This window comes from Asterias rubens, chromosome 6 (assembly GCF_902459465.1).
Source record: "Asterias rubens chromosome 6, eAstRub1.3, whole genome shotgun sequence".
Lineage (NCBI taxonomy): Eukaryota > Metazoa > Echinodermata > Asteroidea > Forcipulatida > Asteriidae > Asterias > Asterias rubens.
The window spans coordinates 5750521-5767112 of record NC_047067.1 but is presented as its reverse complement, the minus strand read 5'-3'; the positions used below and the strand labels follow the sequence as shown (position 1 = coordinate 5767112).

Below are 16592 nucleotides of genomic sequence, written 5' to 3'. Positions count from 1 at the left end.
GAAAACAAAATGTCTACTGAGACATGTAATGGGTCACACCAGCGTTGTAGCTAGACCAATTTTAGTGTGGTCTCTAAATCCAATTTAGTCCACTAAGGGCGAGCAGTTCAACAAAAAATTGTCAAGTTATTAAGATATGGGGCCATAATTGCTGAAGTGTAATCTGGGAGAAATCTGTGCTTGGCAGCGCAGTGTATTTTGCTCAGAGTGATGGGTGAAATTTGTTAGTTCTGGGCAGGCCCGCCCGGCACCTCCCACTGTGGCTAACAACACTGGTGCACACAGGTCTATATTTCATCCAGGGGGCATGAATGCAAAGTTTGCCTTCATTTCTTAAATGTAAAGTACTGGATTGATTAGATCCTCTGCCAATAGCGTAGCAATTCATTGTCAGGAACAGGGATACTACAATTCCGTTCCAAATTCGTTGATCAACTTATCATGTTTACATACATCAATTAGAGTGGAATTTAATCATTTCTGTAAACTCTGTACATGTACTTTTGTAAAGCCTGTCTAATGTGCACTTGAGAGTGGTAGAATGTATTCTAATCTTCAATCATACAGTGCCTTATCAACATTGATTCAATGTAAATTTGCTTGACATGAAAACAAATTAAAATCAAGTTAACTTTATCTGAGGTGATGGGTAGGGTATACTTTAATGCAATAAACAATCAACTTACAATAACTGTATTTATGTACATTGTACACTGTAGTCAATTATTAAAGTTACTACTCTCCACTGGAGTAATAGCAATTTTATTTAGTGATTCTTGACAATTAATTGTACAATTTATATAATTTATATAAAACAAAAACTAATGAAAATGCAAAGGGTCTTGTTTTCCTCCTTCAAAGACACTGCTCAAAGCCCAGATTGTTTTTGCCCCCAAAAGATAAATGAATTTTAAAAAGTCTTTAAGTTCAGATACTATTGTGGTCATGGCCTTCGTTTTTGCTCAAGAGTCGCAACAATACCATTTACAATTCCAAATGTTCCTTCTAGAAGTTGTGTGTAGGTTGTACAAAATTGTTTACAATACAATATGAACATGAATTGTATCCTTGTATTGTATAACTCTTTGGATGCAGTTAGCATACCAGTAATTTATTTCATTTGAGCCATAAACAAATTTATGTAAGCTGTTACGTCCTTGATATGCTGTTTGTGTATAGAGCAAGGACTATTGTGCAAAGTGGATGGGGGGCTCGTAATTACCTACATGTACTAACTAGTACAAACAGTATCAACAACAAAAACATATAAAAGGCAGAGTGACTTAGTGGTCATTACTCCTTATTCTACACATGTACACAAGGACATTGTGATTGTCCAGAACCATGTCCAGAACCAACTCCAAAATAAGATGATACTATCTCTTGTTTAAAGTGGGCGTTGCCACCGGAACAACCTTGTTACAAGGCAATACTGGTCTATTGTGTAGATTTATGTAGATAAGATACTTTTATTTATAGGATTGTTGTTGGCTTTCGAAGGCAGACACTAAGTTTATCATAGACTACATGTAGGTTGAAGTTTAACTTATTTGAATTCAATGGAAAAGATTGTTGTTTAGTCAAACATGTAAGTAGGCCTTTCCACAGGCTAATGGTTAATTTTGTGTAATAAAATTTGTTTCATTTTTGCACACCATGCAAAGCTTAAAAATTGAATTTTTGTTTAACAGTTGGTCTTTCAAATTATTCTGAAAAGAGGTGGTGACATTAAAGGCGGTGGACACTATTGCTAATTTTTCTTGGTGATGAGTAATGGGGAGAGGTTGATAGTATAAAACATTGTGAGAAACAGCTCCCTCTGAAGTGACATAGTTGAAGTGACAGTAATTTTCCATTAATTTTTCGAGACCTCAGATTTAGAATTTGAGGTCTCAAAATCAACCATCTAAAAGCACACAACTTGGTGTGACAAGGGTGTTTTTTCTTTCATTATTATCTCGCAACTTTGACGACCAATTGAGCTCAAATTTTCACAGGTTTGTTATTTTATGCAATTGAGATTTTCAGATACACCAAGTGAGAAGACTGATCTTTGACAAATACCAATAGTGTCCAGACTCCAGTGTCAGAGTATTTGACACAAATCAGTTCTGACTATGGTTCTACTCCGTCTCACATTTTTCAATACGAAGGGGCACAGTGATTTTCCTCTTTAAAAATGTCTGAGGAAAATGTAAACTTGTATTAGGAAATATGTGCAAAATATTGGGAAACTACTGCAAAGCACAGGGCACCATGGAAAACACTGTGGGTGTCCTGGGTTCATTTGAGTTCTTGAATACATTCGAGTGATCCACAGCAAAGTTAGGTTGCCATGGTATGTAATGTGTAGGCAGGTTATGTATGGATGCTTCACAATACAGTCAACAACCAAATACAATGCTCCACCACGAAGGACCCACTATTCGAAGTACAGAGAGTGTATGATAGACATTTCTGTGCGCCCTCGTAGTGGCTCAACAAAGAAATATTGACACAGATCAGTGATTTTCCCTTTCATATGAATTTTTTCCCACGTAGTCATCATATAGAAGAGCAGCATTCTTCTTTTCGCTGAACCAGTCACTTTTTGTATAGAGAGGGCAATGGAGGATAGCAGAGGTACATGGTTTAAAACATGGAGGGGGGAAATTAGACTTCTGCCCTCCTCTGTGGTTTTAGGTTATAGAATGTTATCGTCACAACATTGGTTTTGCATCATGAAGCATGTGCCCATTACGTACATAATTCTAAGTACCGGTACTAGTCGTGCGGTTAAACAAATGTGTCATAATTCTGTCTGGTTTAGAGTGTGATATTCAGACTGTCAGTATTTAGAACTATTCAATCCATGAAAATAAAGCAAGCAAATGTTTTATAAAAATTGACACAATGAATGGCATCTCCTAATTGTAAAATGGGGAAGTAAGCTTATTTAGTAGCCTAGGTGCTTTTACAGCTATTATTACTTTACCTTTTTTGTTCACCATGCATTACTAAAGACCATTCCTAAAACGTTCTCAACTCCCTCTGGAGTGTACAATCTCAAGCTACTTTTAAATTAGTGATAGCAGGTTAATCCAACACAAATCTCTCTCAGTCCTCTTAATACATGTAGGTCCCTATATTTACACCTGGGTTACAACTATGAAACACTTTTTGTTCAGAACCTTGACTTGGAATAGAACCAACACTTCAAAGATACATGTATCAAAACATGAGTTAGATGGACTAGCCCATTTTAACCATGATGAACCGTAAGATAAAAATGAGATGTAGGCCTATGTATCAACATGATTAAACCATCAACTTTAACTCAATTACTTTTTCCCCAAGATAAGATGATCTCAAGTGAAAACACAGTTAACGAATACGGCACTGTTAGCTTACCATAAACCCAGTAACTGGGGCGGCCCTGTGGTCCTTTAATAAAACAAAAATTGAAATCTGCAGTGAGGATGTAAGTTTATTTTTAGTTTTAAGACGACAAAAAGCGCCCAAGCTTACTAGGTCAACTACAGTTGCGATGATTGTAATTCTTGATCTACGATCATTGCAAGTCAACTATAGCCCTACCGTGGGAAAACAGGCATGAAACTTGCTGAACATTGTTATCAAGTATTATAACTGTATTAAAGACCTGAACTACACTATAGATATTACACTATTATCTTTATACTTTTCAGGCCTGATTATTAATAAAACAGTCTTAATTTTCTGAGGAAAAAAGAAGAAAAGAAAACAGAGTAAAAGTAAGTCTAGGGATACAAATCCCAAATCATGCCCTGCCATCATAGTGACAATACTCTGGAACCCCTCAGAGAATGTTGGGACTAACCAAGTAATTCACGACTCCCGGCAGTAATTTTCATTTAATAAATATAATCCTGGGTAATGTATTTATTGATGTTGATTGATGACTGAATATTTTATAAACTAGTTACTACATTTAATTGTAAATGAAAGTGAGCGTAGTAAAAGTATTTATTAAAGACACTGGACACTATTGGTAGTTGTCAAAGAGCAGTCTTCTCACTTGATGTATCTCAACATATATGCATAAAATAACAATCCTGTGATAATTTGAGCTCGATTGGTCGTCGGAGTTGCGAGATAACTATGAAAGAAAAAACATCATTGTCACGTGAAGTTGTGTGCTTTCAGATGCTTGATTTCGAGACCTCAAATTCTAAACTTATGAGGTCTCGAAATCAAATTCGTGGAAAATTAATTCTTTCTCGAAAACTACGTCACTTCAGAGGGAGCCGTTTCTCACAATGTTTTATACTATCAACCTCTCCCCATAACTCTTTACCAGGTGGGGTTTTATGCTGATAATAATTTTGAGTAGTAGTGTCCAATGCCTTTAACAGGATTATCAAAGGCAGTGGAAACTATTGGTAATTACTCAAAATAATTATCATCATAAAACCTTTCTTGATTACAGCTCCCTCTGAAGTGATGTAGTTTTCCAGAAAGAAGTAATTTTCACCAATTTGATTTCGAGACCTCAGATTTAGAATTTGAGGTCTCGAAATCAAGCATCTGAACGCACACAACTTTGTGTGACCATGGTGCGACAAGGGTGTTTTTTCTTTCATTATTATCTTGCAACTTCGACGACCGATTGAGCTCAAACTTTCACATGTTTTGTTTTATATATGCGTATGTCGAGGTTTAAAATTGTGAAGAATAGTCTTTGACAAAAGTAATTCAGAAGTATCAAAATCTTCACAAACTCTTCTCCATCCAAATTTAACTTCTTCAATCAGTTCAAAAAGCAGAGCAATAAAACCCAGACGTATACTACTCGGCTGACGGTACGAAGTGACTTATCTGATGGTCACTTCGTACCCCGCCCACGGTACGAAGTGACCAATTTGGGTACGGTACGAAGTGTCCCGAAGGTATGAAGTGTCCAGGGTACGAAGTGGCAAAGGTACGAAGTGTCCGACATCCACTGTATTTTATACTACTAAAAACTAGTACTAAAGTGAAAACTGGCGAACGGGTTCGTATTTTTCTTTGAGCATTAAAGTTACTCCCCAAAATGTTTAAATTAACCACTAAATTTATATTTTTAGCTTAGTCTTATACATTTATTAGGAACAAGGAATTCAATTTTAAACAGTTTTAGTCAAAGTGGAAAGAAATAACACCAACTCTACTTCGAATCCATACCACAACTGGTTAAGGTACATTTGCATGGCAATACATTTGAACCTAACGCACAACACAACACAGAATTAACGTTCAATCAATTGTTTACCGTTCAAAAAGTGACTGTTCGAAATAAGTTTTTATTATAACAAGAAAGATGGTGGTCGTAAATCATATGAACGAAATGACAACACTTACCGGCTTGATAACAGTCAGTTAAAATGTCCAGAATAAAAACTTGTAACGGGTTATGTTGCGTGCAAACTTTTGACAGGAAACCAACAATACTATACTCCACACAAAGTTCAGCGAACAATTCTCAACACGCAATCACAAAATACAGTGTGCACAAACGTTAAACCGAATGACCGTTTACACTCACCACACAGAAATTCAAGGCTATTACTTTACCAGAGGGGTGGCGTTTGGAACTCTCATAAAGGGGTCGGGCGTGAGACCATACAAACAAATTTATAATATTTTTTTATACACAATAGGTTGGTTTTGTTGGTAATCAGTTTGGAACAGTTTATACTGTTTTCCGGCATTACTTTTGTAACATACAGTCAAACTCAGACAGTGGCGGTTCTGGATGGTCCAAAACCAAAAGGCATCGGCGGGATTTCGCTGGGAACGGGTCAAGTCAAACTCAACCGAACCATGGTGAATTCCTATGGCTACTCTTTATAGCAACCCATCCAGAAGAAACAAAATGATAAAACCCTCCCAATTGGCAAAAGAAAACAATTAATCAAAACCAGACAAAAAAGTTTTAACTCAAAAACATTAAAGGGCACAGCGGTACCTGGATCGATTCGACGGGAGCCGCTGACGTACGTGCGTGTGTGCGGGGCCGGCACCGGCAGGAGGAACGGGGTGAGCATGTGGTTTTGACGGTACGGTCTGGGTTTCGTGATGGAGGTCCTTGGAAATAATGTATTTCAAGTCTGCATGTTCCCTCGAGTCCAGTGCTGAGACATCTTTCTCGACAATTCCAGCCCAAATATCCGTTTCCTCATAGTCATTTACTTCATTTCATGAACTAATTTTCACAAATGCTATTGTCTCCAAGCTCATGAATTTCACAACATCCGGTCCCTTGGGTTTAGTAATGTTTTAAAGGAAGATAATTTGTATTATCTCAATTCGCTTTGGAAAAAATAATAAGGAAACGAAATGAAATTGAAACACTGAACAATGAAGGCACGCCAGAAATGACTATCGTAACCGGTTTGGATTTTATAACTGTTTTTAAAATACCGAAATCATAGCTGCGGAATGTAACAACATTTTTTGTAGTCGATAAAAAAATGATTATCTAAAACAGTCTGCCGACTATAGCAGGACATACTGAAATCCAGAGAGTGGCTGAAAAACCAAAAAACAACAACTAGATTCCCGAAGTTTTTAAGAAACAGCTTACAGAATGTAAGACAAATTAATGTTATGCCCTTTTAATACTGCTGAAGTGTCAAACATTAATTTGCGAGGATATAAACGAAACGACTAGACATTTTTTTTCAAAGCATCAAACGATGAGTGTTCGAGACTGCAGTTGTGAATCTTTAGCAAACATTTTGCTAAGAAATTACCTGTACCAAACAATGTCATCGACCTATAGCCTAGGGTGTCCAACTGCAGAAAATGTGATTAATAGTTTATAAAAGAGCCTGTGCTCGAGTGCATGTGCAAAAAATGTCCAAAATGTAATGTTTTGTTTTGTGAACTGTAATTTTTTCAAAGACAAACATTCGGACAATGAACTTTAGCAAACACGATATCGGCCTATACTTTGATGATGTACATAAGTTTCATATAAAAAGTGTATGTTGATGTCTGAAAATCGCGCCCTCTCGTGTGTTTTAATGTCCACTTTCACTCTGATGAACATAGTAGAGCGCCCTCTTGTGATAAACTACCCTCTGAAAACGGAGGAGTGGAAACCGCAAAAGAAGTATTTTTTCCCTTCTTTGGTTCTCAGATCTGGTACAATGTCCGGGTGCATTAGGTGGTACCTATCAACAAGAAAGATCAATAACAGATACGGATTGTAATTTCAGTTTTATGACACAGAGCTGTGAAAATAAACACCAAAAGGCACTTGATTCTTCACTGTTTCGTGCAAGCAGAAAGGCCATAAGGAAAGCAACGGTGCAAGCAAATTATTTTGTTGCCAACGCCCACCACAAGCTTTCAAATGATTTTGGTTTGGGGCTATGAAATACACTTTTACATAAATACACATTTCCCTGCATAAATAGCAAACAAAAGTCCGCTTTCCCTCGGTAACATTTTACTGTAACAAAGAAGAAAAGGTTACCGGCTAAATCATTGCTACCGATTATTGTTGACAAATATAAAAGTGACTGAGTTTAGCATTTAGGGCCAACTGTTAATGTGAGGAAACCAGAATTTGACCTTACCGTTTGTGAGCTTCACTTTTGTATCTCAACCCCAGTTTATGAGGAACTCGGGTTCCAGATGATGACAGGCAGTCAGCTAGCGGAGCTGGGGGAAGAACTAGCTGGGTTTTCCCCTTCCACGTCACTCCTGGTGGTGCGAGGAGGCTCTTTTCAATGGTGGGTTCTGTTTGCACGTCTGTGCCGCGGTGGTACGGTGACCAGGGTAAACTGTTCAGTTTTCTTAGCCTGTCGTGGTAGCTTGTTGGGATGAGAAAGGGAGAATAGGAGTCAAGTTTCTGACTGCTGTGAAGTGCTGGCAGTCTTAAGGCAGTTCCAGTTGTGACGTCACGGTCTGCACCAGGCAGGGGTGCGGTGATGTGATTGGTCTGTAAAGTTGGCTCTTGTGTTTGATTGAGTGGGTTAGGAACCAGCAATTGCTGCAACTTCTGTTTCAAGATGGCGTCTTTTGACTTCAAATTGGCAACTAAGGACGATGAGCTCCCAGTGTTTTTACTCCCAGCAACGATTTCCTCATATCGTTTTGATAGTCTTCGTCTTGCAGACATCAGCTGTTGCTGCTTCTTCTCTCCCAAGGGCGTGGCGTTGCTATGGCAACAGACGATGTCCCTTCGCTCCAACATCTGGGCCCCATTGATGTTTTCGATGACGTAGCTTGAGCCGGGAGGCCAACACGGCCCAATGCCTGTCATTTGTTTGTTGGGTGTGATCTCGAAGTGACGAATAGTGGTCTCGGGGGTTTGAGGGTCGTCATCTGTGGTGACTTCATCGGAGCTGACGTCATTGGTCTCGCCCTCCTCCCCATTGCCATCCTCTTCATTTTCCTCCTCGTCCCCGCTAAGACATTCCTCTTGATCACCCGTTTGTTCTTCGTCTTCTTCATTCTCTTCGTCTTTCTCTGAAGAGTCTGACTTCGCGAGTGGGGTAGATGACGTAATAGTATCTGAAATGTCATCCTTAGGTTGGTGTGGCTGAAGCTGTCCCGGTTGTCGTGGCAATAGTGAGGCTGTCGTGCTAGAGTTTTGGCGCGGTTTACAATAATTGAGGTATGAATCTTGGTAGAGTGTAGACTGGTAGAGTTTCCTGCTTAGCTCCAGTAGCGCTTTCTGTGTTGCTTTCACGAGCGGCTTCGTTGTAAAAATGAGTGAAATGAAAAAGTAAACAAATTGTGAGATTTAAAAAAGAGAAACTGAATCTTATGGAATCATTATGTTTGATATTGAGAATATCTCTTTTCTTCCAAATGTAACACAAAGATATAAGTTGTTTTTTGATGCAGAACAGAAGGAGGTAAAACTCGTATACTAGTATATTCATAGAAAATGTTTTATTTCAGGGGTACCAACAGCATATGAATGTAAAGCGAAACACTGATAATTTGTTTTTCTGAATGAGGCAACTTCGGACACGGTACACCAGTGGCTGCAACAGCAGTGTTAACAATGACTTTCGAGTCCTTTACCAAAGGACGTGGTCATGGATTTTCTGAACAATAATTGTCAGTTGAATTAATTCTTGGACTCCCGGAGTTCCATTTGCTGCACTTACCTGCGCATTTCGGCTTCTGTAGTTATGATGCGGTTCTGAAAATAATGGAAAAACATAGGTTTGGTTATTATCACTGTCAATAAGTGTTATCAAGTATGCTTAATGTAAAGTACCAATAATCAAATTTGGCGCAAACCTTTTTCTGTTAGCGGAAGTTCTGGTTTGACGGGCGGGAAAACTTCGAAGATAGAGTGGTGAGTCCCGTACGCTCGGCTGTCCGGCCATGGGTGCTCGCGCTGCCAGGTCAATCTCAAAGATGAAGAAGGGAAAACAGGTACAACATTGTCAATCATCAAATAAGCCGTGAAAGTTTCGAAGGAGTTTGTATCATAAAGACAGTGAACAATAGGCCTGGGGTGGATTTCACAAAGGTAGTCCTAACTTAGGACTAGTCCTAGGCAATGCTAAGAGATAGCACTGGTCCTAAGTTAGGACCAGTAACTCATCCTAACTTAGGACTGGTCCTATCTCTTAGCATTGCCTAGGACTAGTCCTAAGTTAGGACTACCTTTGTGAAATCCACCCCTGATACCATACCCGATGGAATGGCCACTCTACTCAATTTATATATAATAAACTTCGTGTTGTGGATTTTAGTGTCTCTTGGTGTAGTTTTATTGTACTTTTTTTTAGATGCTGTACAATGGAAAACGAATTTAATATGTTTTCACAACGATGATCAAATGAATTGATTTTAATTGAATTTAATCAAAAGCTCTGAGCTCAAACCCCTCTAACCCCCAAAGTGGTTGTAACACCACTGTCTTGTGCAGTTTGAGTCTTTTTTGGTATTTTCAAAATAATGCCGATTGGTGACAAATTCGTTCAATCTTAAAATCAACGACTTTACATGGTAAACGTACCTGCTGATATCTGCTTGTAAAGGAGCAGGTAGTCTATAAAAGAACAAATATACAAAGAAATAACAATTATAAAAACAAGAATGAGCATTTCCTTAAAACTTGCCTTTTTATAATGTTCGTATTTTATAGAGATTGCATAAAGAAGACTCACATTTGGTCATTGAGACGACACTCGCTGAGATGAAGTTCTGTTCGTCGATACGGCTGAATATCCGTCAGGCTGAACAGAAGGAAAAGGAGAAAGAAGCAGCTTTTCACAAAAGTTTAATGTAGTAAAACGTTTTAAACTAAAATCTTACAATCGTGGCATCATTGAAACAAGTTACAGTGCAGTAAACAAGTACATAAGGCCTCAGCTGACTCGAGAATTGTTAAGTCAAAATATGTGTCTCTCTAGCAGCCCGTTTTTCCCCAGAAAAAATTAATGTTCAAATTAATTACGAGGATGAGGTTCATATAAGTATCCCATTACTCAAACCCAAGATTTAATTTCTTGGCTTTGTTACCGCGGAGTTTTGCACATGTTCACAAAGCATTATAACTGGGTTTTTATTTCATAAAGCCGTTAAACAGAAAATACTGCTTGACGAATCACTTTGCTAGGCAAAAGTTTAGTGTGGCACCAACCACAAGCAATTAAAACTTAATGTAGGTTTGGTCTAACCTATTTCTGCTAAGCAATACTATTATGTGCGTAGCAAGTTTTTGTGCTTGCAGGAAAGCAGAGCTATGGGCCCAATTTCATAGAGCAGAAATGATTGCTTAACATGTTTCTGCAACGCAAAAATAACCAGGATACCAGCCATGGTACAAGTGACCTAGTAGTTTGGCTGGTATCCTAATGCTGGTAAGCATATTTTGTTGTGCTTAGCATATGTTTGTGCTTAAGCAGCTCTATGAAAAGGGCCTAGAAAACAATGACTTCGATCAAAATGTTTAAGTCACAGGTGTAGGTGGTTTTAATGTCCGAATTGGTGGCTATGGCTGCAGCCGCTTATTGTAATGCCAATGGTCGAGTCGCAGCCACAGTCGCTCATTAGAAACATCCTTACTATTGACTGAATCCACTTCTGTAATGCCTGTGACTTCGTGTAACTTCTAAGTCTCTCACTCGCTGTCGACTACGGAATGACAGGTCGCCTATCCCACCGTACTCCGTCAAGGGTCCACCCCAGTATTTACCGCCGAACGGAAGAGCGTTTTGCTGGAACTCTCTGTTGGGAAAAGATGATGATCACCGACAATAATGTTTGCCGGAAAATGACTGAATTTTCTTCTGATTTTTCTAAGAATTAAATTGAGAATGAGAATTAAAATAAGGATTAAACTGACTGGGATAAGAGTATGGGAATGTCGGTAGCTATGTTGTCCAAAGTTTTAGCGTAGTTTTGTTCTTCAATTTAAAACTAAAATTAAAATAAAATCAATGCAACTTCTACTTCATACTCTTCTTAAGATATAACGTAAATACAATATTACACCAACAGCAAAATAATAAGCACAGAGGATGGAGGGGAAAAAAAGTTAATCTATAACCAAATAAAGAGGCTGTCGGATCAAGCCAAGACTTGTAGAAGACAGCCTACACAGACACACTAGAAACAAGGAAACAAGACAAACAGGGAGCGAAAAACAAATCAAAAAGCGGGTTGGGATGTTGTGTATAAACTAGAACTTAGAAGGACTATGGCTGATGACATAATGTAGGGGCTGGAATGACTATAACTAACAGAGATCTAGGCGTATGCCTATGCCAAAGGCCCCCTAATGGAGAATCGACAAGCTTTAAGTGAATAAGAACTCACCCGATAGTAGGCAGTGTTACTCTTGGCTCCCTGTACGGAGTAAACAGATCAGTGGACTGGACTGTTCGAGATACGTCTATGATGTCAATGCTTGGTGGTGGATGTGAACCACGGACGTCCTCCACGCCTGCTTGAGCCATCGCGACTGCAGGATCCCCATTCGCAATGCCGCAGATAACGGCAAACGAGACCAAGGATTCTCAGACGAAACAAGAAAGCCTGCCCTAAAAGTGGACGTAGACGAGAGCAGAAAACTCCACCCTAATGCCCTGCAGTGGTTGGTGTATGTCAAGTGCTCTACCACAAAACGGCAAATTTTTGTCAACACAAACAACAACTGAACTTGGCGCGTTCACAACTCATTTGCATATCATTGTCTTACATATGTGGGCGTGGCTTTACCCACTGCGCGTCATTTTGACCCATGCTTTGATGACGTAGTGAACGGGGGGTAACAACAAGAGCGTTGCGCGTACGGTTGCGCGTTTTTTTGTGAATGAAATTTACACAGTGCCGAACCTAGCCTAGACACCGCGGTCATTTACTTTTGTGTGTGTGTGGAATTGAAAAATTAGACAAGGATTACCAAACTTTTCAGACAATTTTCATTTCTCTTATAAGAGTTCCTGCCAATTCTGTGAATAACTTACACATGTATCGCTCTGTACATGTATACAAACTTTTTGAAGCAATGCCACCATAGAAAGAGTGGCCTTGACGCTTGCTTGCATGCGTAAAGAGTTTGCGCACAGGCAAAAGACCAATCTATGTTTTCCTGTTTCGTCACAATGTAACTTTGTGTACAGTTCGTTCTGTGCGTGTGTTCGCTTCACCTCACTCTCTAGGAGGTACGCATACACGATGATTGACGCATAATCAATACAGTACAATAAGTTGTCTTGTCGTTACATCACGTTAGCAACTAGTGCGCTACTGTCAACGGATCAGTTTGTCAGACAGCGTGTGTCGAGAGCGAAGCTTTAACCAACTTCGTTGCCACACTTAGTGATTTTTTGGACCAAAAATCAGGAGAAAAATCTTGTAGCTTCTTCATCAACTACAGAGGATTCTACCAACGGTTCCAACTGAGAAGTTTCAGACAAGATAGCATCTGGAGACGTTTTCGGTACTTGTTTTTTGTAGGGTTGGTCGTGTGTGCATGTTGTGTTTGATTGTAGGCGGCACATACATGTACACCTCTGTCACAAGAACCTGGTAGAGTTATCAGCTACACCAACGCCACCTTTCCCAACCAAGAAGTGTCAGTTCAAACCACCAACTATCCACCATGCCTAACTCCGGCTACCAGGGGCTCATCAACCAACATTACTACGGGGATTCCAAGGAAGCTGCCTTTCCACCGGGTGAGAAGTACGGGCAGTCCAACCTCCCTAACCCGGCCTTCTGGCACGCGTATATCACGGGAGGGCAGCCGGCCCGGAGGAGCGGTGGGATGCGTGGTGGAAGCAAGTACTCCCGTCATCTGAACATGAGTGACCCACTAGCTGGGGTCGGTGTCTCGTCGTCTCCGGTGAACAGCATGATGTGGCCGAACTTAAGAGGACCAAGCCCAACATCTGAGGTAAATCCAATGCCGACCCTTTCACAGAGCCTGTAACTTTTTAACACAAACATTGCTTAGCACAAACAAACAAATACTGTTTAACAGAAAAGGTTACCAGACAACATTGTACATAAAGTTTACATTGTTGTGACTGGTTCCACCCAAAACTTGCTTAACACAAAAAAGTATTGCTTAACAGGAATAGGTTGCCAACCAATGTTAAACCAGTTTACATTGTTGTGACTGTTCTCCATTCAATTTTTACTTAGCAGAGAAAATTGCTGAGCAGTATTTTCTGCTGTAGTGTAAGAAATTGGCCCCTGGTGCAGAGAAAAAGTATACAAAACACGATACTTTGATTTCACATACTATTCATCTACTATTCCCATACCACAAAAAAATACTACAAAATTTTTCAAGGTTTGAAGAACAACTTAGCTCAGATTTATAAAGAAATCTCAGATTATATAAGGATTTTCACAATAAGTATGATTGCAATTATTTTGACAACAACACCCTTCGCTCCAGCCTTACTTAAGCAGACAAAGAGACTGTTCCCCTCGTGGGAGGTATTGCGTTTCGTGTCTCAAAGTCAAACAGTTGACATAACCTTAGTTTCCAACCTTCAAATAGTGGAATTATTACTTGGAACTCCCCTTTAACCCAATAAGACATGCCCTTCAGGTTCAAATCAACTCCCACACCAACCTATTTTCTGTTTACAATGGTGTCGAAATTGCACACGATTTCATGTTTGTATTGAGGCGCCAACGAGGCGAAATTTTCGTGGTGCTTTTCTTGCAGACAGGCACTGGACACCTTCGACAATTGTCAAATACCTGTATTCTCACTTGGTGCAGGCCTATCCTAACATATGCATAGAAGAAAATCTCTGTGAAATTTGGACTCAATTAGTCATCGAAGTTGCACCCCCCAAAAAAACACACTTTTGTTGCACGAATTTGTGTGCTTTCAGATGCCTAAAAAAGGTCTTAAGTCTTTTAGTATTGAGTGTGAAACTACCTTCTCAAAAACTACACGTTCAAGCTACAAACCAAACAAGCCTTATTTCATCCGAAACTCAACTTAATATTTGTCACAAAATCTGTTTCATATTAGATACCGTATGAATCACCACAACCTCTCACCCACTGCCTCCAAGAAGGAGGGATAAAGACCAATTCCGTTGCCCCCTTTGCCACCCTGGCCAAGCCAACTTGTGGATTCTTCTTCTCACGTGTGACAGACAACAAGAAGCGCAGAACGGGAATCCCGCCGGCAGATCTCGTCAAGTGGAGATATATCAAGTAGATTTCCAAAGACTTCGAATTGAGAAGGAGTTTGTACATTTTTTAAAAATATTTGTTTTCACTTTTTGAAATACACTGTTACTTGTTTCAAATCCTACACACTGTTACTTGTCTTGTTTTAAACTCTCTCTTTTTTGAAAAAAATTCTAATTCAAACACTTTTGGAAACTGGATTATGTTCATTCATAAAAAATAAAAAAGTTTTGTTAGGTTTTGTTGAGTGTTTTTTACTGTTAGACCTACTTATTTTATTTTAAACAGTTAATTTTTGTCATTCTAAATGAATTTCTAAATCAACCACTTTTGAAAATGGGTAATTTTTATTTTACACTCGAGACAAACAAATTTCTGTCTCTAAACGTCTTAAGTTTCATAGTTGAAGGATAACATGCCTACGCATACAACCAAGGTCAAGTATCCAGTCCATTTAACATGGTATAAACAGGACCTTAAACGGCACCAGACCACTTTGACTCACATTTTTTTGACTCACATAAAGTTTGCCTAAACCCCCCTAAATTGAATTCAGCTTCACAAAATTTAGAATGGATAGCGCTTTATTTAATCTCGAACGCAATCAAATTGTTATCACTTAAGCCCGACTTTTAAAGATGCGTGTCTAATTAGATGCACGTATTATTATTTGAGATAAACTTCATCATGCTAAGCTTAGGTGTGAAACTCACCATGAGCACAAACTTTAATCTAAAATTATCGCAAATTTCCTCAAAATATGATTTTCTATTCATAGGCTTAGTCAAGACTACACAATTGAGGAAATGGAGTTGATAACGCAAATGCATAAAGTACGAAGCACACACACGATTTATGATGCAAAATAAACATGTGCACACACAGTGAACATACACGCAGATTTGGTTTGGTTTTGAACATTAATTTTTCAAAATTATGACATTGTTTTGATATTATTTTACTATTGGTGTGTAAATAAAAATGAACGCCAATATGGCGTTCAAAATAAATTGAATCACAATATTCGAAGTCTTATAGGTCCGTTATTTCGTGTGACGGTACTTTTTAACTCCACCAAAAGTAATTATTAACACTTTACCAATACGTTTAAATTGATCAGTCGCATGACAGCGGGACAAAGATTAGCTCAATTATTATTTCTTGACCTTATAATTTTTTTTTTTTAATGGTCAGTTTGTCCACATGAAAATGTTTTTAAAACAATATTATTCATTGAAAGGAAGGCTAGTAAACAATGAACTTCTCATTAAAATTCGCATTAGCCTTTTGAAAACTCTGATTTCTTTCTAATATTCGACAAGAGAAAGTAAACGAATACAATCGTGAACCATCTTTCAGGGAGTAAACGTTTTCCTTGTTAATAAACATTTTGGAAATCACCCCTAAAGTTTATGGCAATACAGAAACTCATTTGGTTAAAAGTACAACAGCTTTCGAATGTATACAACATTTTGAGAAAGATTACAATTCGAAGTAAGGTGGTTATAGAAATATATTTTAGACGCGTGAAGTATGTCTCTCTCAGATTGTGTATTCAAATAACGGATTATTCTTCCTGCGTTGACATACATTTTTGCACGCTCCATATTTTCGGCGTTATCTCATAAACGCGACCACGTTTGGAGTTTAAGTTTTAACAGGTTAGTTAATATTTAATATGCTTAAACAATAAAACGGTTCCAAAACCAAAGGTACACCTCCTTAAAGGCAGTGGACACTATTTGTAATTACTCAAGATAATTATTAGCATAAAACCTCACTTGGTAACGAGTGACGGGGAGAGGTTGATAGTATAAAACATTGTGAGAAACGGCCCCCTCTGAAGTGACGCAGTTTTCGAGAAAGAAGTAATTTTCCACGAATTTGATTTCGAGACCTCAGATTTAGAATTTGAGGTCTCGAAATCAAGCACCTGAAAGCGCACAACT

General features: G+C 38.7%; 3 protein-coding genes across 3 annotated transcripts in view; 1 reads left to right on the top strand and 2 right to left on the bottom strand.

Annotated features, from left to right (window-relative positions):
* The window catches only part of LOC117291430 (SH3 and multiple ankyrin repeat domains protein 1-like), a 69076-nt gene extending 63603 nt beyond the window's left edge, over positions 1–5473 (bottom strand). The window contains exon 1 of the mRNA XM_033773103.1: positions 5359–5473. The gene's annotated coding sequence lies outside the window, so the exon portion shown is untranslated. The remainder of the gene's footprint in view (positions 1–5358) is intronic.
* A 1602-nt stretch (positions 5474–7075) lies between these two features.
* On the bottom strand, positions 7076–11936 carry LOC117291295 (histone H3.v1-like). Its single transcript, XM_033772930.1, has 8 exons — positions 11797–11936; positions 11044–11205; positions 10143–10211; positions 9992–10024; positions 9265–9377; positions 9129–9163; positions 7584–8707; positions 7076–7175 (listed from the first exon to the last, which is right to left on the bottom strand). Exons 1-8 carry the CDS (start codon positions 11934–11936, stop codon positions 7076–7078), a joined length of 1776 nt encoding a protein of 591 aa, XP_033628821.1.
* Positions 11937–12700: 764 nt separating this feature from the next.
* On the top strand, positions 12701–14820 carry LOC117291778. Its single transcript, XM_033773682.1, has 2 exons — positions 12701–13378; positions 14480–14820. Exons 1-2 carry the CDS (start codon positions 13085–13087, stop codon positions 14669–14671), a joined length of 486 nt encoding a protein of 161 aa, XP_033629573.1. The 5' UTR covers positions 12701–13084; the 3' UTR covers positions 14672–14820.
* Positions 14821–16592: the final 1772 nt, after the last annotated feature.

Bases quoted from the DNA above. Each gene is read 5' to 3' on its own strand.
- LOC117291295 (XM_033772930.1), bottom strand. From the start codon at position 11,936: ATGGCTCAAGCAGGCGTGGAGGACGTCCGTGGTTCACATCCACCACCA. The intron at 10,025-10,142 runs GTGAGTCTTCTT...GTTCTTTTATAG, and splicing joins TGTCGTCTCAATGACCAAAT to ACTACCTGCTCCTTTACAAG. The intron at 9,164-9,264 runs GTTTGCGCCAAA...CATTATTTTCAG, and splicing joins ACTTCCGCTAACAGAAAAAG to AACCGCATCATAACTACAGA.
- LOC117291778 (XM_033773682.1), top strand. From the start codon at position 13,085: ATGCCTAACTCCGGCTACCAGGGGCTCATCAACCAACATTACTACGGG. The intron at 13,379-14,479 runs GTAAATCCAATG...GTTTCATATTAG, and splicing joins GACCAAGCCCAACATCTGAG to ATACCGTATGAATCACCACA.